The sequence below is a fragment of the Anomaloglossus baeobatrachus genome, chromosome 8 (genome assembly GCF_048569485.1).
Source record: "Anomaloglossus baeobatrachus isolate aAnoBae1 chromosome 8, aAnoBae1.hap1, whole genome shotgun sequence".
NCBI lineage: Eukaryota > Metazoa > Chordata > Amphibia > Anura > Aromobatidae > Anomaloglossus > Anomaloglossus baeobatrachus.
Window position 1 is genome coordinate 5,429,515 of NC_134360.1, and position 25,752 is coordinate 5,455,266.

At 50.2% G+C, this 25,752-nt stretch overlaps 1 protein-coding gene across 1 annotated transcript in view; it reads right to left on the reverse strand.

The window, feature by feature from the left end:
- ATG7 (autophagy related 7) overlaps positions 1-25,752 on the reverse strand; it is a 228,439-nt gene that overhangs the window by 179,398 nt on the left and 23,289 nt on the right. Inside the window, exons 6-11 of the mRNA XM_075321265.1 lie at positions 20,030-20,146; positions 16,779-16,925; positions 12,955-13,043; positions 11,053-11,174; positions 2,480-2,570; positions 1,064-1,208 (exon numbers count right to left, since the gene is read on the reverse strand). Coding sequence (XP_075177380.1) covers positions 1,064-1,208; positions 2,480-2,570; positions 11,053-11,174; positions 12,955-13,043; positions 16,779-16,925; positions 20,030-20,146 — 711 coding nt within the window. The remainder of the gene's footprint in view (positions 1-1,063; positions 1,209-2,479; positions 2,571-11,052; positions 11,175-12,954; positions 13,044-16,778; positions 16,926-20,029; positions 20,147-25,752) is intronic.

Here is a 25,752-nt window from a genome sequence, read left to right on the forward strand (position 1 = left end):
AAGCACACTGGAGGAGGGGGGGGGGGGAAGAGCACACGGGGGGGAGGGAGAGCACACTGGAGGAGGGGGGGGAAGAGCACACTGGGGGGGGAGAGCACACTGGAGGAGGGGGGGGGGAAGAGCACACTGGAGGAGGGGGGGGGAAGAGCACACTGGGGGGGGGGAGAGCACACTGGGGGGGGGGAGAGCACACTGGGGTGGGGGAGAGCACACTGGAGGAGGGGGGGGGGGGAAGAGCACACTGGAGGAGGGGGGGGGGAGAGCACACTGGAGGAGGGGGGGGGGGGAGAGCACACTGGAGGGGGGGGGGGAAGAGCACACTGGAGGGGGGGGGGAAGAGCACACTGGAGGGGGGGGGAAGAGCACACTGGAGGGGGGGGGGGAAGAGCACACTGGAGGGGGGGGGGGAAGAGCACACTGGAGGGGGGGGGGGGGAAGAGCACACTGGAGGGGGGGGGGGGGAAGAGCACACTGGAGGGGGGGGGGAAGAGCACACTGGAGGGGGGGGGGAAGAGCACACTGGAGGGGGGGGGGAGAGCACACTGGAGGGGGGGGGAGAGCACACTGGAGGGGGGGGGGGAAGAGCACACTGGAGGGGGGGGGGGAAGAGCACACTGGAGGGGGGGGAGGAGAGCACACTGGGGGGGGGGGGGAGAGCACACTGGGGGGGGGGAGCACACTGGGGGGCTCCTCATCCTCCTTCTTGGACGGTCAGCTCAGACATGTATTGGTCAGTGAGTGGGGACACTATTCTGTTATTTAGGTCGATTCTCTGCCCGGTAATATTTCATGTAAACAATGTGATAATGGAGAATCCGTCCTGACATGGGATATACCATAAATGTCAGACAAAACCAACCTCACTCATCACAGGCGGACCCCAACATGCGCACCCCTATATAAGGGACCCCCGTCCTCCAACATCTCATATAACATCCACTTATCTTCCAGACTCCTCGTCAATTCCAGATCTGCAATGTAGCCCACCAGGGACCCCCTCCTCACCTCCTGGCCCCTGTGTCGTACATACAGCACTCAGGGAGCACATTTAAGGGAAACTTACCATTAGTGTCCGGGCCACGTTGCACCCGAGGGTTCCGGCCCCCAGTAACAAGCACTTGGTGGAGATCACCTTCTCCAGGTCCAGGGTGGGCACAAGTCTCCAGCGCATCAACTTTAGGTTCAGATCCACTGAGGATTCTGCCAACCTAAAAACAAAAAAAAAAAAAAAAAAAAACCCTTTAACTTGATGCATAACACTGGCACAGAAGTAAATGCAAAAGTTACGTCCATTATCACAGCAGCGATGCCCGCGCTGTGCCTGATGGCAGCACATCCCTTCCCCGTCTAGTAGGGCGGCACAATCCTGCCCAATCTGATGAGGCAATGCAGCCATGCCCGCACCGTGCCTGATGGCAGCACATCCCTTCCCCGTCTAGTAGGGCGGCACAATCCTGCCCAATCTGATGGGGCAATGCAGACATGCCCACGCCGTGCCTGATGGCAGCACATCCCTTCCCCGTCTAGTAGGACGGCACAATCCTGCCCAATCTGATGGGGCAATGCAGACATGCCCACGCCGTGCCTGATGGCAGCACATCCCTTCCTCGTCTAGTAGGACGGCACAATCCTGCCCAATCTGATGGGGCAATGCAGACATGCCCACGCCGTGCCTGATGGCAGCACATCCCTTCCCCGTCTAGTAGGGCGGCACAATCCTGCCCAATCTGATGGGGCAATGCAGACATGCCCACGCCGTGCCTGATGGCAGCACATCCCTTCCCCGTCTAGTAGGACGGCACAATCCTGCCCAATCTGATGGGGCAATGCAGACATGCCCACGCCGTGCCTGATGGCAGCACATCCCTTCCCCGTCTAGTAGGGCGGCACAATCCTGCCCAATCTGATGGGGCAATGCAGACATGCCCACGCCGTGCCTGATGGCAGCACATCCCTTCCCCGTCTAGTAGGACGGCACAATCCTGCCCAATCTGATGGGGCAATGCAGACATGCCCACGCCGTGCCTGATGGCAGCACATCCCTTCCCCGTCTAGTAGGGCGGCACAATCCTGCCCAATCTGATGGGGCAATGCAGACATGCCCACGCTGTGCCTGATGGCAGCACATCCCTTCCTCGTCTAGTAGGGCGGCACAATCCTGCCCAATCTGAGGAGGCAATAGACAATCCTGACGGCCGCATGTTGGGTTCTTTACATCCATTTTTATGGACAGAACCCATTTGCAGCCATTGCTCTACATTTGCCTGAATGTTGTGGCCGGTGACCACCTCCTCAGGAGGGGGAGGTCAGGGCACCCTTCTTATAGACACTGGTGGGGACCCAAAAAATTGGAATGGCTTGTATTATATGAAAAACAAAATGTTACATGGGACTGCCCAAATATGTCAATAACTGATCGGTATCATTACTGCAATGACACCCTATGGATTATTATCTGCAGACAATTACCCTGATTTACCTCTTGGGGTCCATACATTCACTCAGATTCACCATTCGGGGACCCATACCACCTTTTTGGTTTTTTTCCCATCCAACAGCTTTAGGACAACCTGAAAGACAGAAGAAGCTGAAATAATGTGTGTAATACATGAACACAGGACAAACATGATAGCAGCATTAGGGCTTTGTGCACACGCTGCAGATTCGGTGAAGAAAGTTTCTGCACATTGTGGGGAAAAAACCCGTCAAAAAACGGATGCGGTTTTGGTGCAGTTTTTGATATCATTGAAGTCAATGGATGATAAAATGCCCCTAAACCGGACCAATAATTCACATGGGCAGATTATCTGCATCAAAACCGCGTGTGCACAGTTAGGGTATGTGCGCACGTTGCTTTTTACCTGCTTTTTTGCGGCTTTTTCTTCTGCGCTGTTTAATGCCAAAATGGATGTGTTCTTCTATTCAAGCAAAGTCTATGGGAATTTGGGTTTCTTGTTCACACTATGTTGTTCAAAATGCTGCCTTTTTGTGGCAGAACTTTGGTCAAAAACTCAGCTTTTCAAAACCCAAATGGCAAAAACAATTGACATGTTGCTTCTTTGAAAAGCTGAGTTTTTGACCAAAGTTCTGCCTCAAAAAGGCAGCATTTTGAACAACATAGTGTGAACAAGAAACCCAAATTCCCATAGACTTTGCTTGAATAGAAGAACACATCCATTTTGGCATTAAGCAGCGCAGAAGAAAAAGCAGCAAAGAAGGGAATTTTGTTTACTTACCGTAAATTCCTTTTCTTCTAGCTCCAATTGGGAGACCCAGACAATTGGGTGTATAGGCTATGCCTCCGGAGGCCACACAAAGTATTACACTAAAAGTGTAAAGCCCCTCCCCTTCAGCCTATACACCCCCCGTACTGCTACGGGCTCATTAGTTTTGGTGCAAAAGCCCGAAGGAGGAAAAAATTATAAACTGGTTTAAAGTAAATTCAATCCGAAGGAATCTCGGAGAACTGAAACCATTTAACATGAACAACATGTGTATACAAAAACAGGGGCGGGTGCTGGGTCTCCCAATTGGAGCTAGAAGAAAAGGAATTTACGGTAAGTAAACAAAATTCCCTTCTTCTTTGTCGCTCCTTATTGGGAGACCCAGACAATTGGCACGTCCAAAAGCAGTCCCTGGGTGGGTAAATAATACCTCATAATAGAGCCGTAACGGCTCCGTCCTACAGGTGGGCAACTGCCGCCTGAAGGACTCGCCTACCTAGGCTGGCATCTGCCGAAGCATAGGTATGCACCTGATAGTGTTTCGTGAAAGTGTGCAGGCTCGACCAGGTAGCTGCCTGACACACCTGCTGAGCCGTAGCCTGGTGTCGCAAGGCCCAGGACACTCCCACGGCCCTGGTAGAATGGGCCTTCAGTCCTGAGGGAACCGGAAGCCCCGAGGAACGGTAAGCGTCGAGAATTGGTTCCTTGATCCACCGAGCCAGGGTTGACTTGGAAGCTTGTGTCCCTTTACGCTGGCCAGCGACAAGGACAAAGAGTGCATCCGAGCGGCGCAGGGGCGCCGTACGAGAAATGTAGAGTCTGATTTCTCTCACCAGATCTAACAAGTGCAAATCCTTTTCACATTGGTGAACTGGATGAGGACAAAACGAGGGTAAGGAGATGTCCTGATTGAGATGAAAGGACAGAAAAGTGGGCAAGGCAAATGGCCAGGGAGAAAACCCCTGAGCAGAGCACCACGACAGGAATATTTTCCACGTCCTGTGGTAGATCTTGGCGGACGTTGGTTTCCTAGCCTGTCTCATAGTGGCAATGACCTCTTGAGATAATCCTGAAGACGCTAGGATCCAGGACTCAATGGCCACACAGTCAGGTTGAGGGCCGCAGAATTCAGATGGAAAAACGGCCCTTGAGACAGCAAATCTGGTCGGTCTGGCAGTGCCCACGGTTGGCCGACCGTGAGATGCCACAGATCCGGGTACCACGACCTCCTCGGCCAGTCTGGAGCGACGAGGATGACGCGGCGGCAGTCGGCCCTTATCTTGCGTAACACTCTGGGCAACAGTGCCAGAGGAGGAAACACATAAGGAAGCCGAAACTGCGACCAATCCTGAACTAAGGCGTCTGCCGCCAGAGCTCTGTGATCTTGAGATCGAGCCATGAATGTTGGGACCTTGTTGTTGTGCCGTGACGCCATTAGGTCGACGTCCGGCATCCCCCAGCGGCAACAGATCTCCTGAAACACGTCCGGGTGAAGGGACCATTCCCCTGCGTCCATGCCCTGGCGACTGAGAAAGTCTGCTTCCCAGTTTTCTACGCCCGGGATGTGAACTGCGGATATGGTGGATGCTGTGGCTTCCACCCACAGCAGAATCCGCCAGACTTCCTGGAAGGCTTGCCGACTGCGTGTCCCACCTTGGTGGTTGATGTAAGCCACCGCTGTGGAGTTGTCCGACTGAATTCGGATCTGCTTGCCTTCCAGCCACTGCTGGAACGCTTTAGGGCAAGATACACTGCCCTGATCTCCAGAACATTGATCTGAAGTGAGGACTCTTGCTGAGTCCACGTACCCTGAGCCCTGTGGTGGAGAAAAACTGCTCCCCACCCTGACAGACTCGCGTCCGTCGTGACCACCGCCCAGGATGGGGGTAGGAAGGATTTCCCCTTCGATAATGAGGTGGGAAGAAGCCACCACCGAAGGGAAGCTTTGGTTGCCTGAGAGAGGGAGACGTTCCTGTCTAGGGACGTCGGCATCCTGTCCCACTTGCGTAGGATGTCCCATTGAAGCTTCACTATCGCTGGAAGAGTATGAAACTCCATGCCAAGATATGTCAGCGATTGGACCGGTGTCAGATTTGACTTTGGAAAATTGATGATCCACCCGAAACTCTGGAGAATCTCCAGAGTAACGTTGAGGCTGTGTTGGCATGCCTCTTGAGAGGGTGCCTTGACCAGCAGATCGTCTAAGTAAGGTATCACTGAGTGACCCTGAGAGTGGAGGACCGCAACTACTGTAGCCATGACCTTGGTGAAAACCTTTGGGGCTGTCGCCAGGCCGAACGGCAGTGCCGCGAACTGAAGGTGTTCGTCTCTTATGGCGAAGCGCAAGAAGCGCTGATGCTCTGGAGCAATTGGTATGTGGAGATAAGCATCCTTGATATCGATCGATGCTAGGAAATCTCCTTGGGACATTGAGGCGATGACGGAGCGGAGGGATTCCATCCGGAACCGCCTGGTCCTTACGTGTTTGTTGAGCAGTTTTAGGTCCAAAACAGGACGGAAGGACCCGTCCTTCTTTGGAACCACAAACAGGTTGGAGTAGAAACCGTGACCCTGTTGCTGAAGAGGAACCGGGACCACCACTCCTTCCGCCTTCAGAGTGCCCACCGCCTGCAGAAGAGCATCGGCTCGCTCGGGAGGCGGAGATGTTCTGAAGAATCGAGTCGGAGGACGAGAGCTGAACTCTATCCTGTAACCGTGAGACAAAATGTCTCTCACCCAACGGTCTTTTACTTGTGGCAGCCAGGTGTCACAAAAGCGGGAGAGCCTGCCACCGACCGAGGATGCGGTGTGAGGAGGCCGTAAGTCATGAGGAAGCCGCCTTAGTAGCGGCACCTCCGGCGGTCTTTTTAGGGCGTGATTTAGACCGCCATGCGTCGGAGTTCCTCTGACCCTTCTGCGGCCTTTTGGACGAGGAGAATTGGGACCTGCCCGCACCCCGAAAGGACCGAAACCTCGACTGTCCCCTCCTCTGTTGGGGTGTTTTTGGTTTGGCCTGGGGTAAGGATGTTTCCTTTCCCTTGGATTGTTTGATGATTTCATCCAATCTCTCACCAAACAAACGGTCGCCAGAAAATGGCAATCCAGTTAAGCACTTTTTGGAAGCCGAATCTGCCTTTCATTCCCGCAGCCACAAGGCCCTGCGTATTGCCACCGAATTGTCGGCTGCAACCGCCGTACGGCTCGCAGAGTCCAGGACAGCATTAATAGCGTAGGACGCAAATGCCGACGTTTGAGAGGTTATGGACGCCACCTGCGGCGCAGACGTACGTGTGAGTGCGTCAATTCGCGCCTGACCAGCTGAGATAGCTTGGAGTGCCCATACGGCTGCGAATGCTGGAGCAAAAGACGCGCCGATAGCTTCATAGATGGATTTCAACCAGAGCTCCATCTGTCTGTCAGTGGCATCCTTGAGTGAAGCTCCATCTTCCACTGCAACTATGGATCTAGCCGCAAGTCTGGAGATTGGAGGATCCACCTTGGGACACTGAGTCCAGCCCTTGACCACGTCAGGGGGGAAAGGGTAACGTGTATCCTTAAGGCGCTTGGAAAAACGCTTATCTGGACAAGCTCGGTGTTTCTGGACTGTATCTCTGAAGTCGGAGTGGTCCAGAAACATACTCTTTGTACGCTTGGGAAACCTGAAACGGAATTTCTCCTGCTGAGAGGCTGACTCCTCCACTGGAGGAGCTGAGGGAGAAATATCCAACATTTCATTGATGGACGCAATAAGATCATTCACTATGGCGTCCCCATCAGGAGTATCAAGGTTGAGAGCGGCTTCAGGATCAGAATCCTGATCAGCTACCTCCGCTTCATCATACAGAGAGTCCTCTCGCTGAGACCCTGAACATTGTGATGATGTCGAGGGGATATCATAGCGAGCTCGCTTAATCGGTCTGGGGCTGCGGTCCGTGTCAGAGACCTCACCCTGGGATCCATGAGACACCCCGGGAGGACATTGCTGTTCCAACTGAGGGGGACCAGGGGGCAATGATTCCACAGTGCCCCTGGCTTGAGATGCCGGCCTGGACTGCAAGGCTTCTAATATCTTAGCCATAGTCTCAGAAAGTCTTTCAGTAAAAACTGCAAACTCCGTCCCTGTCACCTGGACAGTGTTAACAGGTGGTTCTCCCTGGGCCACCCTTAGCAGAGGCTCCGGCTGAGAAAGTGCCACAGGGGCCGAGCATTGCACACAATGAGGGTCAGTGGAACCTGCCGGCAGTATAGCCGTACATGCTGCACAGGCAGCATAGTAAGTCTGTGCTTTGGCACCCTTGCTATTTGTGGACGACATGCTGTTGTCTCCTCTGAGCAATACAGGAGGGTATATAGCCAAAAACAACCGTGCACCATACAGTGTAAAGTATAGTCTATAATCATATAATCTATAAGTACACTTCTGCACTAGTGGGGCCAGCACCACAGGTGCTGCTTACCGCCTGCGCAAAGCGGTTGTGTGGGCACCAGAATTCCTGCTTGGGTCTCCCTGAGCTTGTCTCTCCTCTCCAGCGTTAGCAGAGCTGAGAGGAATGGCTGCCGGCGTCCTGAGGAGAGGAGGGAGCCGTGGGCGTGACCCAGAAAAGTGCGGGAACTGGTGCCCCACTGTGCAGAGTGAGGGGGGTGGAGTATGCAAAGCATGCTCCAGCCCTCAGTGCTGCCGTCCTGTACAGCGTCCCGCCCTTCCCCTGATTGGCAGGGCTGGGGGCGGGAAGAAAACGAGACTAGGCCGCAAAAGCCGGGGACTCGAGTTATAAGCGCGGCCGCCGTATAAGCGCGGTCGGCGCGGAAGTCCCCGGCGCACTAACAGTCCCAGCCGCGCCGCAGTGATAACCATGGCAGCGGCGGTCAGCGCGGCAGTCCCCCTACACGAACACACTCAGCGACGCTGAAGTGTGTAATGGCACAAACGCAGTCAGCGCTGCTGTCCCCGGTGCACTAGCACACCCAGCAATGCTGGAGTGTTGCTGTGCGCGGTCCCCACGGGGACACAGAGTACCTCAAAGTAGCAGGGCCATGTCCCTGAACGATACTCGGCTCCTATCCAGCATGGTCCTCAGGAGCTGTGGATGGAGCACGGTCTCATGTGCCTGGAGACCGATAGGATCCCACTTCACCCAGAGCCCTAATTGAGGGATGGGGAAGGAAAGCAGCATGTGGGCTCCAGCCTCCGTACCCGCAATGGATACCTCAACCTTAACAACACCGCCGACAAGAGTGGGGTGAGAAGGGAGCATGCTGGGGGCCCTGTTATGGGCCCTCTTTTCTTCCATCCGACATAGTCAGCAGCTGCTGCTGACTAAGCTGTGGAGCTATGCGTGCATGTCTGACCTCCTTCGCACAAAGCATAAAAACTGATGAGCCCGTGGCAGCACGGGGGGTGTATAGGCTGAAGGGGAGGGGCTTTACACTTTTAGTGTAATACTTTGTGTGGCCTCCGGAGGCATAGCTATACACCCCAATTGTCTGGGTCTCCCAATAAGGAGCGACAAAGAAAAAGCAGGTAAAAAGCAACGTGCGCACATACCCTAAACCCAAAATCACCTAGACTTTGCTGACTTCAGGAGAGGAGTGCAGATTTACAAAAAAAACTGCGTAAAAAAACGCAGCGTGTGCACAGCGTGTGCCAGGCTCACGAGGAAGTCAATGGAGTCCATTTTCAGTCTCAGGGGCAAAGCTTTGCTTCTGATCCTTCGTTTTATCACACAAACCTCCCCAGATTAAGACCACGTGCCCACGGGAGATCGCACCTGTGGACTTTTCTGCAGGTATTTCCGCAGGTTCACGCAGCTGCTCCCCGGAATCCGCAGCTATCCATTGCTGCGGTATTTCTGCGGAGTTGTTGCGGTAAACCTGCAGAAACAGTGCAGATTTCATGTAGAATTCCTGCCCTGTATCTCCATAGTGGAAAGGCAGGAATTCCGTAGATAATTCCGCAGGAATAATTGACATGCTGTTACTTGCAGCAGCGGGACATCCGCAGCATTTTCCGCAGCCGCAAATACTGCAGCATTGATACAGCACTCCCAAAATCCCATAGGATAACATGGGGAGTGTCTGTACTTGCGTAAACCCACGGATTTCTCTGGAAAATCTAGAAAATCCGGGGGGTTTCCGCAGGAAAATCCGCAGTTACTTTCTCCCGTGGACACAGAGCCTAAGACTTTGGACAGCTCAGTGCAGTCGCCCTTTACAGGTCGCTTCTACCAAGTGCTCAAAAAGATTTCTGCAAACCCGCTCTTATAGTATATCAGGGTTAGACAAGGACTCATGAACAAGACGTGGCCACGTGGGTCCAGCCCAATACCACTTGGTGGCCAGAACCAGACCCATCAGGGATTATCTAGCCTTGTGGAAAGTCTCTGCCGGACTAATCATTTGTGTTGTGAATACATTTTCCAATTTTGGGCTCCCTCTTGTGGTCAGTGCTGGCGGTGCAGTTGATTTGTGGAATGAAAGACTGGCAAACAGGCCTTTCAGATTGGGCTATATAGCAGAGTAGTTTTCTCCTGTTACTTGCCGGTGGTCAATGGTCTCCAGTGTGTTAAGGACATTCTGAAACCAGCCCTGCTCTCTACCAGAACTCCTTTCAGATAAGTGGTCTTTGTACCTGTGCGTATTGTTTTCACTTTCTTGTGTTTTTTCTGCTTTGATACTAATGCTTGATTCCTATTTTGCCTGTGTGGAGTTTCTGGTGGAATTGGATCATTCCCTGCTGGGAGGGTCTGTATACTTAGCTCCATGATTCTGCAAGGTATTGTGTTTGTCATGCTTGGTATTAATTCAGTCCCTCATCTGTATTAGTGTTTTTGGATCCCAGTATCATCAGAGCGCTGATATAGTGGGGGAGAGGCAGTTTGGGCTCAGGGCTTTTCCATATCAGACGTGCTGGTTTCTATTAGGGGTTTTATGACTGCAGACAGTACACCTTCCTATCCTTTCCAATAACGATAGTTTGGGCCTCACCTTTGCTGAACCTGTTTTTCTAGCTTTGTATTGTGTTTTCCTAGATCACCGTAGTCTTTACATGTGGGGGCTATCTATATCTTTGGGGATTGCTCTGAGGCAGATTAGGTTTTCTTATATTTCTATCTGTAAGACTGTTTAGTTCTCCGGCTGTGTCGAGACAACTAGGTCATCGTAGGCTCACCCCATGGCTACTTCTAGTTGTGTGTCAGGATTAGGTCTGCAGTCCGTTAAGGTTCCAGTCACTATGGTTACTTTTTGGGTTTCCGCATTTTTTTGATCCTCCTCAGTCCCTAAATCATAACACGTTTGGTTGTGTGGCTGCACCGGGGGCATCACATCTCTACACAAAAGGAGGCACCAGGAGGACTTGTGACTTTTGCACTGGTGATCTTGGAAGGTGTGGTGTATGGCATTTGCATTTGGGCACAATATTGCCACCCACAAGCGGGTATTCCATAGGGCATTATTCTCCCCAACTCCAGCCATGGACCGATGCACTTTATACTTGTGTTGTGAATTTGGAGTTGGCACAAGATGCGGAGGGGCATCGGGAGCCTAACCTGCGGAGGGGCATCGGGAGCCTAACCTGCGGAGGGGCATCGGGAGGATAACCTGCGGAGGGGTGTCGGGAGGATAACCTGCGGAGGGGCATCGTGTTCTCCTTGGCACAGGATCGCACAGCAAAACCTTGTCCCCGAGATCAAATCTATGGAATGTGCATCCCAGAAAAAAAAGAATTAAAGACTTCAAACAATAGAATATATTCTGCCGGACCCTTCATCTTCTCCAGAATGCAATTATCCATTTTAATTGAATGGAAATCCAGGATGAGAGCGGCTACCTTGGCCCGGTGCCACGTGGGGCAGTTTAATCTCAAAGCTGAGGCTGTGCTTTATGTCCCTGTCCCCCTGTAGAGTCCGGTCTCGGAGGCAGACGACTTCAAGGGACGACACCCGGCTGCCCCTGCAAGAGAAAGCAAGAAAATGACAGAAGCCCAGCAGGCGCAGGATAAATGGCCGCCCAGCCTCACCTTAATGGCCTGTGATATTCTTAATAGCTGGAAAATTTTTAGCAAAAACTAATTGAAGATTTATTTTAGTTTAATTACTTTAGTGAAAATGCTGCGGCAGCGAGACGGGTGCCTAATGGCCTCTATCAGTGTAATGAATGAACCGACATGACTGCAAAACTGACAGCATTACAGGGAAGACTTCACGAGACCAGAGACACAAGGAAGGTATACGGGTCACCGGGCCATTGATCCTACAACATGAGCGCGGTATACGAGGGGCTGCTGATAAGTCTTTGCTTTACCCAGAAAGCAGCGAGATAGGATGATGAAACTTTCCATTTCTTCCACACACTCTCCACTGATGACATCACACATATTACATCGTATTCAATGTTCTGTAAGCCTAGCAAAAAGAAGGATTTCAGTTGTGCCTCAAACCCAGCCTCCGTAGCAGCCATGGCATCAGAAATGGTGTGAAATTTGGTCCCTTGAGGTGTTTCTTCAGGTTTGGACACAGATGATGGTCGGAAGGAGCTAGATCTGGTGAATAAGGTGGGTGGTCGCCAGTTGGAAGCCCGGCTCGGCCAGTTTTGCAATGGTCGCTTGTGCAGTGTGAGCGGAGGCGTTGTCTTGCAGGAATAAGATTCCTTTGGACAGCTTGCCGCGCCTTTTGGCCTTCAGAGCTGCCTTCAATTGGTCCAAAAGTTCAATATAATACCTTGCATTGATGGTGGAACCCTTTTGAAGGTAGTCCACTAGCAGCACGCCCTCCTTATCCCACAACACAGACGCCATCACCTTAGTGGCTGATTTTTGCACCCTGAGCTTCTTTGGACGAGGAGAACCCCTGTGCCTCCACTCTTTACTGCTCCTTGTTTTCAGGGTCATACAAATAAATCCAGGTCTCATCCATAGTGACCGGTCGCTCCAGGAGGTTCTTATCAGTCTGGAAATGCTGACAAATGGACCGGGAAGTTGTCACTCGCTGCTTCTCTGATCTGTGGTCAGACATTTGGGGATCCACTTTGCAGAAGCTTCCTCATGTCCAAATGTTCATGGATAAAGACACAAACACGTTCAGGGGAAATCCCCATGACGTCTGCTATCGCTTTAGCTGAAATTCGTGGATTCTCCAGTACGAGGTTGTGCGCAGCATCGATGATCTCCAGAACAACAACTCTCGGGCGTCCAGGACGTTCCTCATCATTGGGGCTGAAGTGGCCCGTTTACATTTGGCGACCCAGTTCTAACTGTGGAATATGAAGGCCATTGATCCCCCAATGCCTGCGACATATCACCATGAATATCCTTCACGGACTTTCCTTGCAGAAACAAGAATTGTATCCCTCCTCTGCTCTCAGTTGTGTGAATATCGTATCCACCATTTTGTTTTCCCGCATGCGTAGAACACTATTGTCATAAGCAACAAACACAAAATTATGAAAACATATTAGACACGTAAGGCTTTCATGTGATGTAACATTCATTATCATAGAAACAAAAAAAATCACAAAGCCAAAGACTTATCAGCAGCCCCTCGTATAAATGAAAAGCCGACCACAGCGACGCTCTGGACCAACGAGCTGGCCACAAGAGCAGACCCCGGCGATGGTCCTGACTGACCAGCTGAACATGTCTCCTCTAGGTCTCCAGGATTACTAATGCAGAAAGATGCGGGGCGGAGGGGAGGGGGCGAGGGGTGGAAGGGAGAGGTAATACTGAGCGCAGTACCAGTGTAAAGCTACCAGCACCAACAGGTTCCTCAGAGGCCATCCAGGGTATTGTGCCAGAGTGCTGGGGTCATACACTCCCAGTGATACCTAGGGAAAGAAGAGGTTATCACTATCAGCAGCAGAGATGCAAATACAAAGCCTGAAATCCAGATACAGTCTATAATGCACTAATAAACTGAGTCCCAATGGAGACAGTGACGAGGACGGCTGTAAAGCTAGGAATTATTGGTGCTAAATAAGTACAATAAATAACACTTAGGCTCCATATACATCTAGGATACACAATCTTATTATAGAACACACTGGATCTGAAGAATATTGTAACCTGCGAGGGGATTACGTGGCCAATGTCAGGACTTAACATCCCCCGAATGCACGGTCTGCGCTGGAGAGCGGTTTTGCCTTTAGACCAACACACTTTCAGGGGCTGAGTGCCTGACACCAGTGAAGCGGACGGCTACTCACGGAGCCAGCCACGTCATGCGTGCACACCAAGTTTACTAAGAAGACAAAGCACTGTCAGAAATAAAACAAAAAAAACCCCACGTTTTCTAGAGGACACGGCTGCAGGACACACCGCTTTCTTGCAGAATTAATTTGTTTCTTGCAGAGATCCCTTGATGGAGTTTTTTTTTTTGTAGCCTTCCATTCACACAGTTAGCCTGCTCCTGACATGTGGCTCACCTGCTGCCTGCTCCCGACGCGTGGCTCGCCTGCTCCCGACGCGTGGCTCGCCTGCTCCCGACGCGTGGCTCGCCTGCTCCCGACGCGTGGCTCGCCTGCTCCCGACGCGTGGCTCGCCTGCTCCCGACGCGTGGCTCGCCTGCTCCCGACGCGTGGCTCGCTGTCGATCCCCAGAAATGTAGCTGTACAGGGCCGCGGGAGCGCCTGTTTCTCAGGGCTGGCGTTGCCTGGTGGGCAGACTGGGCAGCCGATTCAAGGCCCCCAGGCTCTGAGGGGCCCCAGCCTTACAATCATAAACGTCAGCGATAATACAAGTTCTGTTCTATCACTAAAATTTGCAGAATGACCTTTGGTGACACCACAGTAATGTGACTCACCTAAAGTCCTAACACTGCACTGCGGGAGTCTCCAGGCCTGCACATATGCAGTGTCAAGGACCTGGAGACCCCGCCTCTATTCAAATGTACACATCCTTCAGGCGCGCATACATATGAACAGTGCGGCGACAGGACTGAGACAGAGGAGCTCCTCAGGGGCCCGGGGCTGCAGAGAAGAGGAGGACGCGCAGGCACAGGTAAGCGCTCCAGAGGAGCCGAAGAGGACATGTAGGCGGGGGCGTAACTACAGCGGTCACAGAGATCGCCACTGCAACTGGGCCTGCCCCAGCCCCTGATTCAGATGGACGTGTGTCCCAGGGCACGCATCCAGCTGAAATATATCGCAGCACAGAGACCCGTCGGGTCCTTGCACTGTGATGTATGACCACGGATTAAGGCCATGAATATTCAGTGCTCAGCACACACACAGTCCTGAGCTTGGGGAGCAGAGAATACGCTGACAGCTGCCGGTGCTGTAAGTGGCCGCTCATCACACTGACATCATGCGCTGCACCGCTTACACGCTGCTCAGTTGCCACGCCAGTGTCGCAGGAGGACGCCGCGGGAGCGCAGGGTAGGAGACTACAATAGTTTATTATATTTTTTTTTTGTTTTAACTGTGTGCTGGGGTGGGACGCTGCCCCAGCAGGACCGGGGAGGCGCTATTCCCCAGCAGGACCGGGGAGGCGCTATTCCCCAGCAGGACCGGGGAGGCGCTATTCCCCAGCAGGACTGTATGTATGTATGTATGTATGTATGTATGTATGTATGTATGTATGTATGTATGTATGTATGTATGTATGTATGTATGTATTTATGTATTTATGTATGTATGTATACATAGATACATATATTAGTACAGACCAAAAGTTTGGACACACCTCATTCAAAGAGTTTTCTTTATTTTCATGACTGAAAATTGTAGATTCACATTGAAGGCATCAAAACTATGAAGTATCACATGTGGAATGAAATACTTACCAAAAACTGTGAAACAACTGAAAATATGTCTTATATTCTAGGTTCTTCACAGTCACCACCTTTTGCTTTGATTACGGCTTTGCACACTCTTGGCATTCTCTTGATGAGCTTCAGGAGGTAGTCACCGGAAATGGTTCTCACTTCACAGGTGCGCCCTGTCAGGGTTAATAAGCGAGATTTCTTGCCTTATAAATGTGAAGTGAGAACCATTTCCGGTGACTACCTTTTGAAGCTCATCAAGAGAATGACAAGAGTGTGCAAAGCAGTAATCACAGCAAAAGGTGGTGACTGTGAAGAACCTAGAATAGAAGACAGATTTTCAGTTGTTTCACACTTTAAGTATTTCATTCCACATGTGTTACTTTATAGTTTTGATGCCTTCAATGTGAATCTACAATTTTCAGTCATGAAAATAAAGAAAACTCTTTGAATGAGAAGGTGTGTCCAAATTTTTGGTCTGTACTGTAATATATCTATCTATATCTCTATCAGGATGGGGCCATGATGGGAACATATATATACCAGGATAGTGACGTATATACCTACTGTATATACATATCTATCATTTATATCTATCTATCTATCTATCTATATATAGCAGGATGGGGCCATGATGGGACCATATATACGAGAATGGGGCCATATATATACCAGGCTATAGCCATGTTCAGGGATATGATATGTGGTCTGGTCATAGTGTCGCCATATTTCTCCCTTATATGTGGTAATATTCAGTTACTACGTTGTCTAATTATGGTGTGGTGGTATTACTCTCTTGTATCTGGTTGTATTTGATCACTATATGTTGGTAAAACGCTATCTGGTCATAGTGTTGCGGTATTTCTCTCTTGTATGTGCTTGTATTCGGTAACTGTGGTGGTAATATGTGGTCTGGTCAGTGTGGCGGTATTTCCCCCTTGTATGTGGTATTATTGGACTTGGTATAGTGCATTGTGTTGTGTATGGAGGTCACTTTTTCTCTCTGATATCAATATGGGGAAGCTTCTTTATTTCCAATTGTTGTTTCCAGTTTTCTACAGCTAGATTGGTTTTGACTACGTCTTCATGTCTACAATGCGGCTCTCGACCAAATGTCATATTCCAAACTGAAACAATCAGGCAATTGCAGGGACAGGCCGGTGGTTTGGGCAGCATGAATCAAGAGACCACTTCCCTTTACATTAATCATTTTGAGCAACTGAGTCCAGCAACAGAGCCGGAGGTCATGTGCCGGACTGGTCACCAGACTGGATGGGTAAAGACAGAGGATAAACGGTCATAAAGCATTATACACCTATGGAGATATGGTCAGTGCTCCCCAGCTCCGGTCCTCAGGAGTCACCAGCAGCGCCCGTCTGCAGGATTTCCTTAGTATTGAGGAGCTGGAATCCTCACCTATGCAATACTAGAAAATCCTGAAAACCTGCACTGCTGGTGGCTCCTGAGGAGCGGAGCTGGGGAACACTTGTAAATAATCACACCCGTCTCATCAGGTCTAATATAATCGGCCTGCTGTGACTTGCACACTCGGCTACAGGGTGTTCGAAACCTGGCAAAGCTCTGTCTGAGGCTGGTTTTGGCCAATTTCCATCTGCTATTAAATAGTTTTTAAGAGTGATGGGTAATTTGCAGAAACTGATAAAATATCTGAAGTTCTGTGTAACTATGGAGCGGAGCCCGCTGTGCAGCATGGACGCTGTGCAGGACGGGGCCGCTGCACATCCAGCTCTGAGGCACAGGACCAGCCGGTGGCCACCATTTCCAGGGACCACTTACTCACCTTGTCCTCATCTGTAACGATTTCTGGGAATTTACACAAAGGAGACATAGAAAAAGAATCCCCCGAGGATCGGATCAGGAAATACGGTTGTGGAGCGCTGCCTGCGGCCTGGCAGAAAGCATCAAAGGAGCGCTGAAATTCTAACACCTAGAAAAACAAATCACTTGTGTTAAGACAGACAACACCGACTCCCCCCTACACCCCCAAAACCAGTAATAAGAAAAATAACTGACACGTGTGACTGTCTCGTCAAGTGCCTCCACATCACATGGCCCTCCTTAGTTTATAGGGGGTCCCACAATCACAATTTCACTCAGGACAAAATCTGATCTCTGGGGGTCCTCGCTGGGAGTGAACACAACAATGTATCTCCTTTATGCTGGGGGTGGCTCTGGGCCTGGCTGTCAGCCCCCCATTAACGCCTGCACACAAGACCCCCGCTTCCTTCTACCCCCCAGTCTTATCAGCGGTATTGTCTCCGGACATTACACGCTGGTTACCCGTCACAGAGTTGTAACTTCTGGAAACCCTTCTATATATTAGGAGCAGATCACATTTTCTGTTTCTCCTTTGTCCTCCCCCGTTTTGAGGATTGATCAGAAGTTCTCTATGTGATTCAGATCTGGGGAATCTCCTGATCATGGTTCCTACATTTCAATGCTTCTGAATTGAGACACTTAGTTATCACTTTAGCCTTATGACATGGCCTCCATGATGCTGGAGAAAGCACTGTGCACTGACACACTGCTCCTAGGCCGTAAGAAGAAGTAGCGAGTTTCTGGACATGGACCCAAAATGTCACCGTTCATGTAGCCACTCCGCTATATGGAGCAGAGTCCTCTTTAGGAGACGATCCGGGCATTGATGGGATTCATGGCAGCCGGAAACTTTCTTCATAGAAATTCAACCTCTATTTGAAGTTTTCGATGATCAGATAACTGGTGGAGTTAAGTGCAATATTACAGCAGCGATGTCCTTACCTGTAAATCCCTTTTAAATTAAAAAACATTGATGACTGCCCGTGTTTTCTTCGAGTTAATCATGGCTAACACAAGAATATTATTTCAACCACCGGCCTCATTAAAAGCAAACAGTCGGCTCTTATAATTCAATCTGCAGGACATAGCTTTATCAGCTGCCTTGTCCTTGTTAACACTTTCTTCTGACCTAGAGAGATCACTATAATGATGTAAGGCGGTCACTTTATGTCAGGGCTGAAATTCAGTGGAAATGAGGTTCATGGGATTTTGTTCATTTTCAGGAATGACTTTGCAGCTCCTCTGGTCGCTCCTCAGAATCTACAGATAATGCAAATTGCCTCTATAAAAACTGCAGCACACACTTTGTGAAAAGCAAAACTTGTGTCAGTTTCAAAACTTTTGGCCTCGACTGTAGCTAAGAAAGTCGTCATGGAGAAGATAGAGGATGTGAGTAGAGGATCCTCCAGTAGAGGACGTGCTCTGCAAGTGCCGGATTACAGACTCTGATGGACTCAGTATCCGGACCCCCGAGTATCACACTTATGTGACCCTGCTGGGATGTCCATGCCATAACTATAGACATAAATCTTGATTTTGGTGCCTATAATAACTTCCCCCTTATGGCAAGACTTTCCACAAGATTCGGAAGGGCCTTTGATATTTGTAGCCATACGGCACATACGATACCGGGTCACAACCAGCAGATCAGAAGTGTCACAGACAGACTTGAGGGAAAAGAGGAATTGTACGTCAGCGCCATTTATACAGATTCAGCTTTTATTTATTTATTTTTTTATTTTAAAGAATACTGGAGATAGCGTTAAAAGGTGTTTGATTTAAAGAATGGCTACAAGTCACCCCCCCACCGCCTCTGCACAGACGGACGCCCCCCCCCCCTCTGCTCTGCACAGACGGACGCCCCCTCTGCACGGGTGGACGCCACCCCCCCCCCCCCCCCCCCCCGTCTCTGCACTGACTGACGCCCCCCGCCGTCTCTGCACTGACTGAAAATAAGGAATAACGTTTGGAACACCATTCTAAGTCTGAACTGGGTGCAAAAACCTAAAAAAACATCACTATGGGGAGATAAGGTATGCACACCAGTGACTATGTAAGGGGAATACATGGAATAGCAGAAACTGCTGTGTGAATACTGACTTGAAAAATCCAATAGCTATATGCAAGAGTGAATATGTGAAAAATGGAATCTGCATTACTGCCATGAACATATGAATCAAGAGAAATTTAGCTACTGAATTGATCAATGCAATAGAGCCCCAACACTACGCCAAAGTATTTCTCTACGTTGGGGTCCCTAGCTTGTGTGTGTCCTCTCATGCAGTTAAAAAACTCACCATGTATGGGAAGCTGAGACCCAGGCTATTTATGCGTATGATATGGATTGGCAATAGGTGTGGTGGGGAGGGTTCACAAACGAAAAACTACTAACCATAAGGAATAATAATAATAATAAGTTTTTCGTTTGTGAACCCTCCCCAACCATACCTATTGCCAATCCATATCATACGCATATATAGCCTGGGTCTCAGCCTCCCATACATGGTAAGTTTTTTACCTGCATGAGAGGACACACACAAGCTAGGGACCCCAACATAGAGAAATACTTTGGCGTAGTGTTGGGGCTCTATTGCATTGATCAATTCAGTAGCTAAATTTCTCTTGATTCATATGTTCATGGCAGTAATGCAGATTCCATTTTTCACATTTTCACTTTACATGTAGCTATTGGATTTTTCATGTCAGTATTCACACAGCAGTTTCTGCTATTCCATGTATTCCCCTTACATAGTCACTGGTGTGCATATCTGCACTGACTGACGCCCCCCGCCGTCTCTGCACTGACGGACGCCCCCCGCCGCCCGCTGCCTCTGCACTTGCACGTAGAGATCAGGTTACATTATGCCATGACAAGGTTTCTGGCACAGCAGCACAATAATTTGCAGTTTCCTGTTAATACTTCGCATTGTTTAATCTATTCTATACTATTTAGCAATTAACAGTCCAGCATCAGAAACTGAACAACCGGGAAACATTAGCGATGTCAGAGCTGAACGCAGAAGTAGAAACGCAGCGGGGCGCAGACCGGGCGTCAGCACCTGATGGGTCTCCGGATCTTACTTATCTAATTTATAATAATCACTGGATATTTCCAGTAAAGTCCTTCCTTTAGGACATATCCTGAGCATAGGCCATCAATAGACCGGACACCCCCAAACTGCGCTCACCTGAAGGGGAAGACGTGACCTTTACCTGAGTTTTGGAGAACTTTTCACCTATAGACACCGGAGGCTTAACCAGTTCTATCCCCTCGGGAAGGCACAGCGCAGGAAAACAAAACCAGTAATAGAAGTGATACTTCTTCAAATCCTGCAACAACAAAAAATCGATATACAAGAAAAATTGCAAAATAGGATTTAATATTGACAAAGTCCAAAGTGAGGAGACAGTAATCGGATTATAAATGGGACATACGCGGGGTGTGAGGGGCAAGAAAAAAAGAAAACGCCGTCCCCGAATGCGGTGAAAAGTTACCCGAGGCGCTCATATACATTCACAGCCGTCCCGCCTGGTTCTAGGCTCCAGCAGACCTTCTCCGGAGTGTGACCGGACAATACAGCTGTTCCTGGGCAGCCCGACGTCCGGTGAGGTGCGGGGGCTGACTGCTCGATTCATTATTAGGCACGTCAGCCCCCCGTACCCTCACGGCTGATGCCCAGCAAAAAAAAGGGGCTGAAGGTTATCAATTCCTCCATTTCCAAAACTTTATAAGAGAATCTGTCAGCACAAAACGACTGTGCAAACCAAGCACAGGCGCTGGGTGCACCGGAGGAGGGGTCGAGCAGGGTTTCCATCCATCTCTGCTTTTCTCTGGATCAGATATAGTCAGAGCTGTCAATAAAGGAAGATTAGGGTGGAAATAGAGGAAAGCCATGCACTGGACTCTCCTGCCATCTCAGGGTGCACGGAGCGCCTGTGCTTGGTTTGAACAGTCATTTTCTGCTGACAGACTCCAGTAACGTCCAGGGTGGATTTTCTCACTACAGATCAGTGTGCATCATTTACTACCAGAAAATGAAACGATTCTAGAATATGCAATAAATAGATTCACCCGGCTAAAAATACCTTCCCCCGGAGTTGGGTAACCTTTTCTATATGGCGGGTCACACTGCGGCCTCAGACCCCGGTGCACCGCAGCTTTACCTATATCCCGCCTTTACAATACTTCATTAAGTCTTTTGTTCATCCACATTATCATACGGCAAACTGATACGACCCGCCAAAAGGTGACAAGAGGGAAAAAAAAACTGCGCAGAGATGAATATCAGAGCATAATAACCTTTATAGAATACAACAGCCGGCGCCCGAGGGACCCGAACATCGAGCAGATTAAAAATGTCACAATCTCATCTCCAAAATACAGGAGGAATATATTAGGGGGCCGCCATCAGCAGAAAATTAAAAAGACGGATTCTTTGTATGCCGGATTATTCAATTACACACGGCAGCTCCCGGCTCCGGGGCACGAAAAACCAAGAAGAATGAGAGCAAATAACGGCGCCGATCACACCCCGAATGAGAGCAAATAACGGCGCCGATCACTCCCCGAATGAGAGCAAATAACGGCCCCGATCACTCCCCGAATGAGAGCAAATAACGGCCCCGATCACTCCCCGAATGAGAGCAAATAACGGCCCCGATCACTCCCCGAATGAGAGCAAATAACGGCCCCGATCACTCCCCGAATGAGAGCAAATAACGGCCCCGATCACTCCCCGAATGAGAGCAAATAACGGCCCCGATCACTCCCCGAATGAGAGCAAATAACGGCCCCGATCACTCCCCGAATGAGAGCAAATAACGGCCCCGATCACTCCCCGAATGAGAGCAAATAACGGCCCCGATCACTCCCCGAATGAGAGCAAATAACGGCCCCGATCACTCCCCGAATGAGAGCAAATAACGGCCCCGATCACTCCCCGAATGAGAGCAAATAACGGCCCCGATCACTCCCCGAATGAGAGCAAATAACGGCCCCGATCACTCCCCGAATGAGAGCAAATAACGGCCCCGATCACTCCCCGAGTGAGAGCAAATAACGGCCCCGATCACTCCCCGAATGAGAGCAAATAACGGCCCCGATCACTGCCCGAATGAGAGCAAATAACAGCGCCGATCACTCCCCGAATGAGAGCAAATAACAGCGCCGATCACTCCCCGAATGAGAGCAAATAACAGCGCCGATCACTCCCCGAATGAGAGCAAATAACTGCACCGATCACTCCCCGAATGAGAGCAAATAACAGCACCGATCACTCCCCGAATGAGAGCAAATAACGGCGCCGATCACTCCCCGAATGAGAGCAAATAACTGCACCGATCACTCCCAGAATGAGAGCAAATAACAGCGCCGATCACTCCCCGAATGAGAGCAAATAACGGCCCCGATCACTCCCCGAATGAGAGCAAATAATGGCTCAGGGTCCATCCTCACACAAAGATACATGAAGCTGACTGCCCCAATATAACAATAGATCACAGACGATTAACCCGTGATCAGGGCGATCACCAGAGACCACAGCATATAAATAATAGTTTCACACGCATCATTAATCACACGGCTGCAACACCGGAAGCTCGAGGATCAGAAACCCGCACAGGACTAATAAGGGGGTCATCACCCACCACACTGAGCTCAGACCATAAAACGAAGATCTGCTCTGCTTCTGGAAATGCGCTGGATCGCACGCGCCCCTCGGAGACACAATGTGTTGTGAATACATTTTCCAGTTTGGGGCTCCCTCTTGTGGTCAGTGCTGGTGGTGCAGTTGACTTGTTGAATGGGAGCCAGACACCTGTGGAGGACTGGCAATCAGGTCATTCAGATTGGGCCTATATAACTGAGTAGTTTTTTTTTCATTTCCTTGCCGGTGTTCAATGTATCATGTGTGCTAAGGACATTCTGAAACCAGCCTTGCTCTCTACCAGAACTCCTCTCAGATTAGTTGGTCTTGTACCTCCGCTTATTGTTTCCACTTTCTTGTTGTTTTTTTTCTGCTTTGCTACTAATACTTGATTCCTGATTTTGCCTGTGTGGAGTTCTTGGTGGAGTTGGATCACTCCCTGCTGGGAGTGTCTGTGTACCTTGCTCCATGTTCTGCTATGTATTGTGTTTTGACATGCTTGGTATTAAATTCAGTCCCTCATCTGTATTAGTGTTTTTTGGATCCCAGTAACACCAGAGTACTGATTTAGTGGGGGAGAGGTTGTGTGGGCTCAGGGCTTTACCATATCAGACGTGCTGGTATATATTAGGGTTTTTACAGTTGCAGACAGTACGCCTTCCTATCCTTTCCTATAGAGATAGTTTCAGCCTCATCTTTGCTGAATCTGTTTTCTAGCTATGTATTGTGTTTTCCTATATCACCGTAGTCTTTACATGTGGGGGGGCTATCTATATCTTTGGGGATTGCTCCGAGGCAGATTAGGTTTTCTTATATTTCTCTCTGTAAGAACATTTAGTTCTTCGACTGTGTCGAGGCAACCAGGTCATCATAGGCTCGTCCCACGGCTACTTCTAGTTGTGTGACAGGACTAGGTCTGCAGTCCGTTAAGGTTCCAGCCACTCTGGTTACTTGTTGGGTTTCCACATTTTTTATGATCCGCCTCGGTCACTGAATCATAACAGCGATGGGCCGCATGTGGACCTTGCTGCTACCATTTAGTATTGTGACGTTACAAATGGATACTGCAGCTTCTCTTTGAATGCCAACAGACAGCGTGGAGAGATGCTATCGGCCAGGGCACTTTCCACTGAGTACTCTGGTTGACATAATGCTGGACAGCTCAATGGTCAGCACTATAATATATAAATAGATGATGTGGCTCAGTGGTTAGCAATGTTTGACAAATAGGGCAGCACAGTGGCTGCAAGGTTAGCACTGTACTATATATAGTGAGCAAAATGTAGCTCAGTAGTTAGCACTGTAAAATTATATATTATATATATATGGCAGCACAGTGGCTCAGTAGTTAGCACTGTTACATACAGAGCAGGACGTTGTTAAGTGGTTAGTACTGTGTATCAGATATAGAGCAGCACACTGGCTCAGTGGTTAGTACTGTATTATATATGGAGCAGTACGGTTACTCAGTCGTTAGTACTGTATATATTCAGAGTAGGACATGGCTCAGTGGTGAGCATTGTTCTTTACAGTGCTGGGGTCCTTGGTTCAGATCCCAAGGACAACCTCTCCCTGTTTTACCTCCCACACTCCAAAGACATAATGATAAGGAATTTAGATGGAGAGTCCCAAAGGGGTGAGTGATGATCATGTCTGTAAAGCGCTGGTAACTCCTGATCCACCATTCACAATAGGTGAGGTCACAGCACACCTCCTCCTCCTCCCTACACTGACTTTTGCACACGCTCATTAGATGCTTCAATACAAAAGATAGTCTCTTGCTGCTAATGCACATCTGCATTTGCTACAAAAACCGGAGCACAAGACTAGAGCACCGCGGGGTCAGTGAGGAAGGTGGAGGAATTCTATTTCTTTAATACAGAATGTGATATGAAGAAGAAAATTAAATAAATCACATTTAAAAGGGAATATTTAGGCTATGTGCGCACTAGAGCAAAATACCCGCGGATTTACCCGCGGATTTGCCGCGGAAATTTCTTGAGAAATGTCTGCAATCTTTGTGCAGACATTTCCCATGAAATTCTATGAGAAAAAAAAAAAGCTGTGCGCACTGGTGCGGATTTTTCTCAAGAAAGTTTCGGTGCGGAAATTTCTCGAGAAACTTTCTTGAGAAAATGAACATGTCCATTAAATCCGCAGGTATCCCGCGGATTTCTGCAGTACAGCCTGCAAAAATCCGCAGGGAACCACCCGCGGGAAAATCGCGGCAATTTCGCGGCAATTTCGCGGCAATTCCGCGGCAATTCCACATGCGGTTTTGCCGCGGATTTTTTCCGGAGTTCAGCAAATCTTCACTCCCAGAAGTTTCTCGAGAAGATTTTCTCGAGAAACTTCACATCTCTAGTGCGCACATAGCCTTAATGTGAAAAGCATGTTATCCCCCTGCAAATATGGGGTCATCTGCGGGTTATACAGTGCCGGTTACAGCTGCCACTCTCTATGCACGGAGCAGTGACAGAACGCCCACCCCTTTAACACCTCGTCCCTTTAAGACTCAAAGAAGTTTGATCATTAAAAGGTTAACAGCATTTTGTCTGCAGTCATTAAACGCTAAAGAGGAGTTTCCTGAAACAATGAGAAATTTGCAAGTAATTCCAGACATTCAACACCAAAACAAGAGTGAAGACGTCTGAAGGAGAGGCAGGGGGACGCAGGGGGACGCAGAGGAGGCAGGAGGACGCAGGGGGACGCAGAGGAGGCAGGGGGACGCAGAGGAGGCAGGAGGAGGCAGGGGGAGGCAGAGGAGGCAGGAGGAGGCAGAGGGAGGCAGGAGGAGGCAGGGGGAGGCAGGGGGAGGCAGGAGGAGGCAGGAGGAGGCAGGAGGAGGCAGAGGGAGGCAGGGGGAGGCAGGGGGAGGCAGGGGGAGGCAGGGGGAGGCAGGGGGAGGCAGGGGGAGGCAGGGGGAGGCAGGGGGAGGCAGGGGGAGGCAGGGGGAGGCAGGGGGAGGCAGGGGGAGGCAGGAGGAGGCAGGAGGAGGCAGGAGGAGGCAGAGGGAGGCAGGGGGAGGCAGGGGGAGGCAGGGGGAGGCAGGGGGAGGCAGGAGGAGGCAGGGGGAGGCAGGGGGAGGCAGGGGGAGGCAGGGGGAGGCAGGGGGAGGCAGGAGGAGGCAGGAGAGGCAGGAGGAGGCAGAGGGAGGCAGGAGAGGCAGGGGGAGGCAGAGGAAGGCAGGAGAGGCAGGAGAGGCAGGAGAGGCAGGGGAGGCAGGGGGAGGCAGGAGAGGCAGGGGGAGGCAGGAGAGGCAGGGGGGAGGCAGGAGAGGCAGGGGAGGCA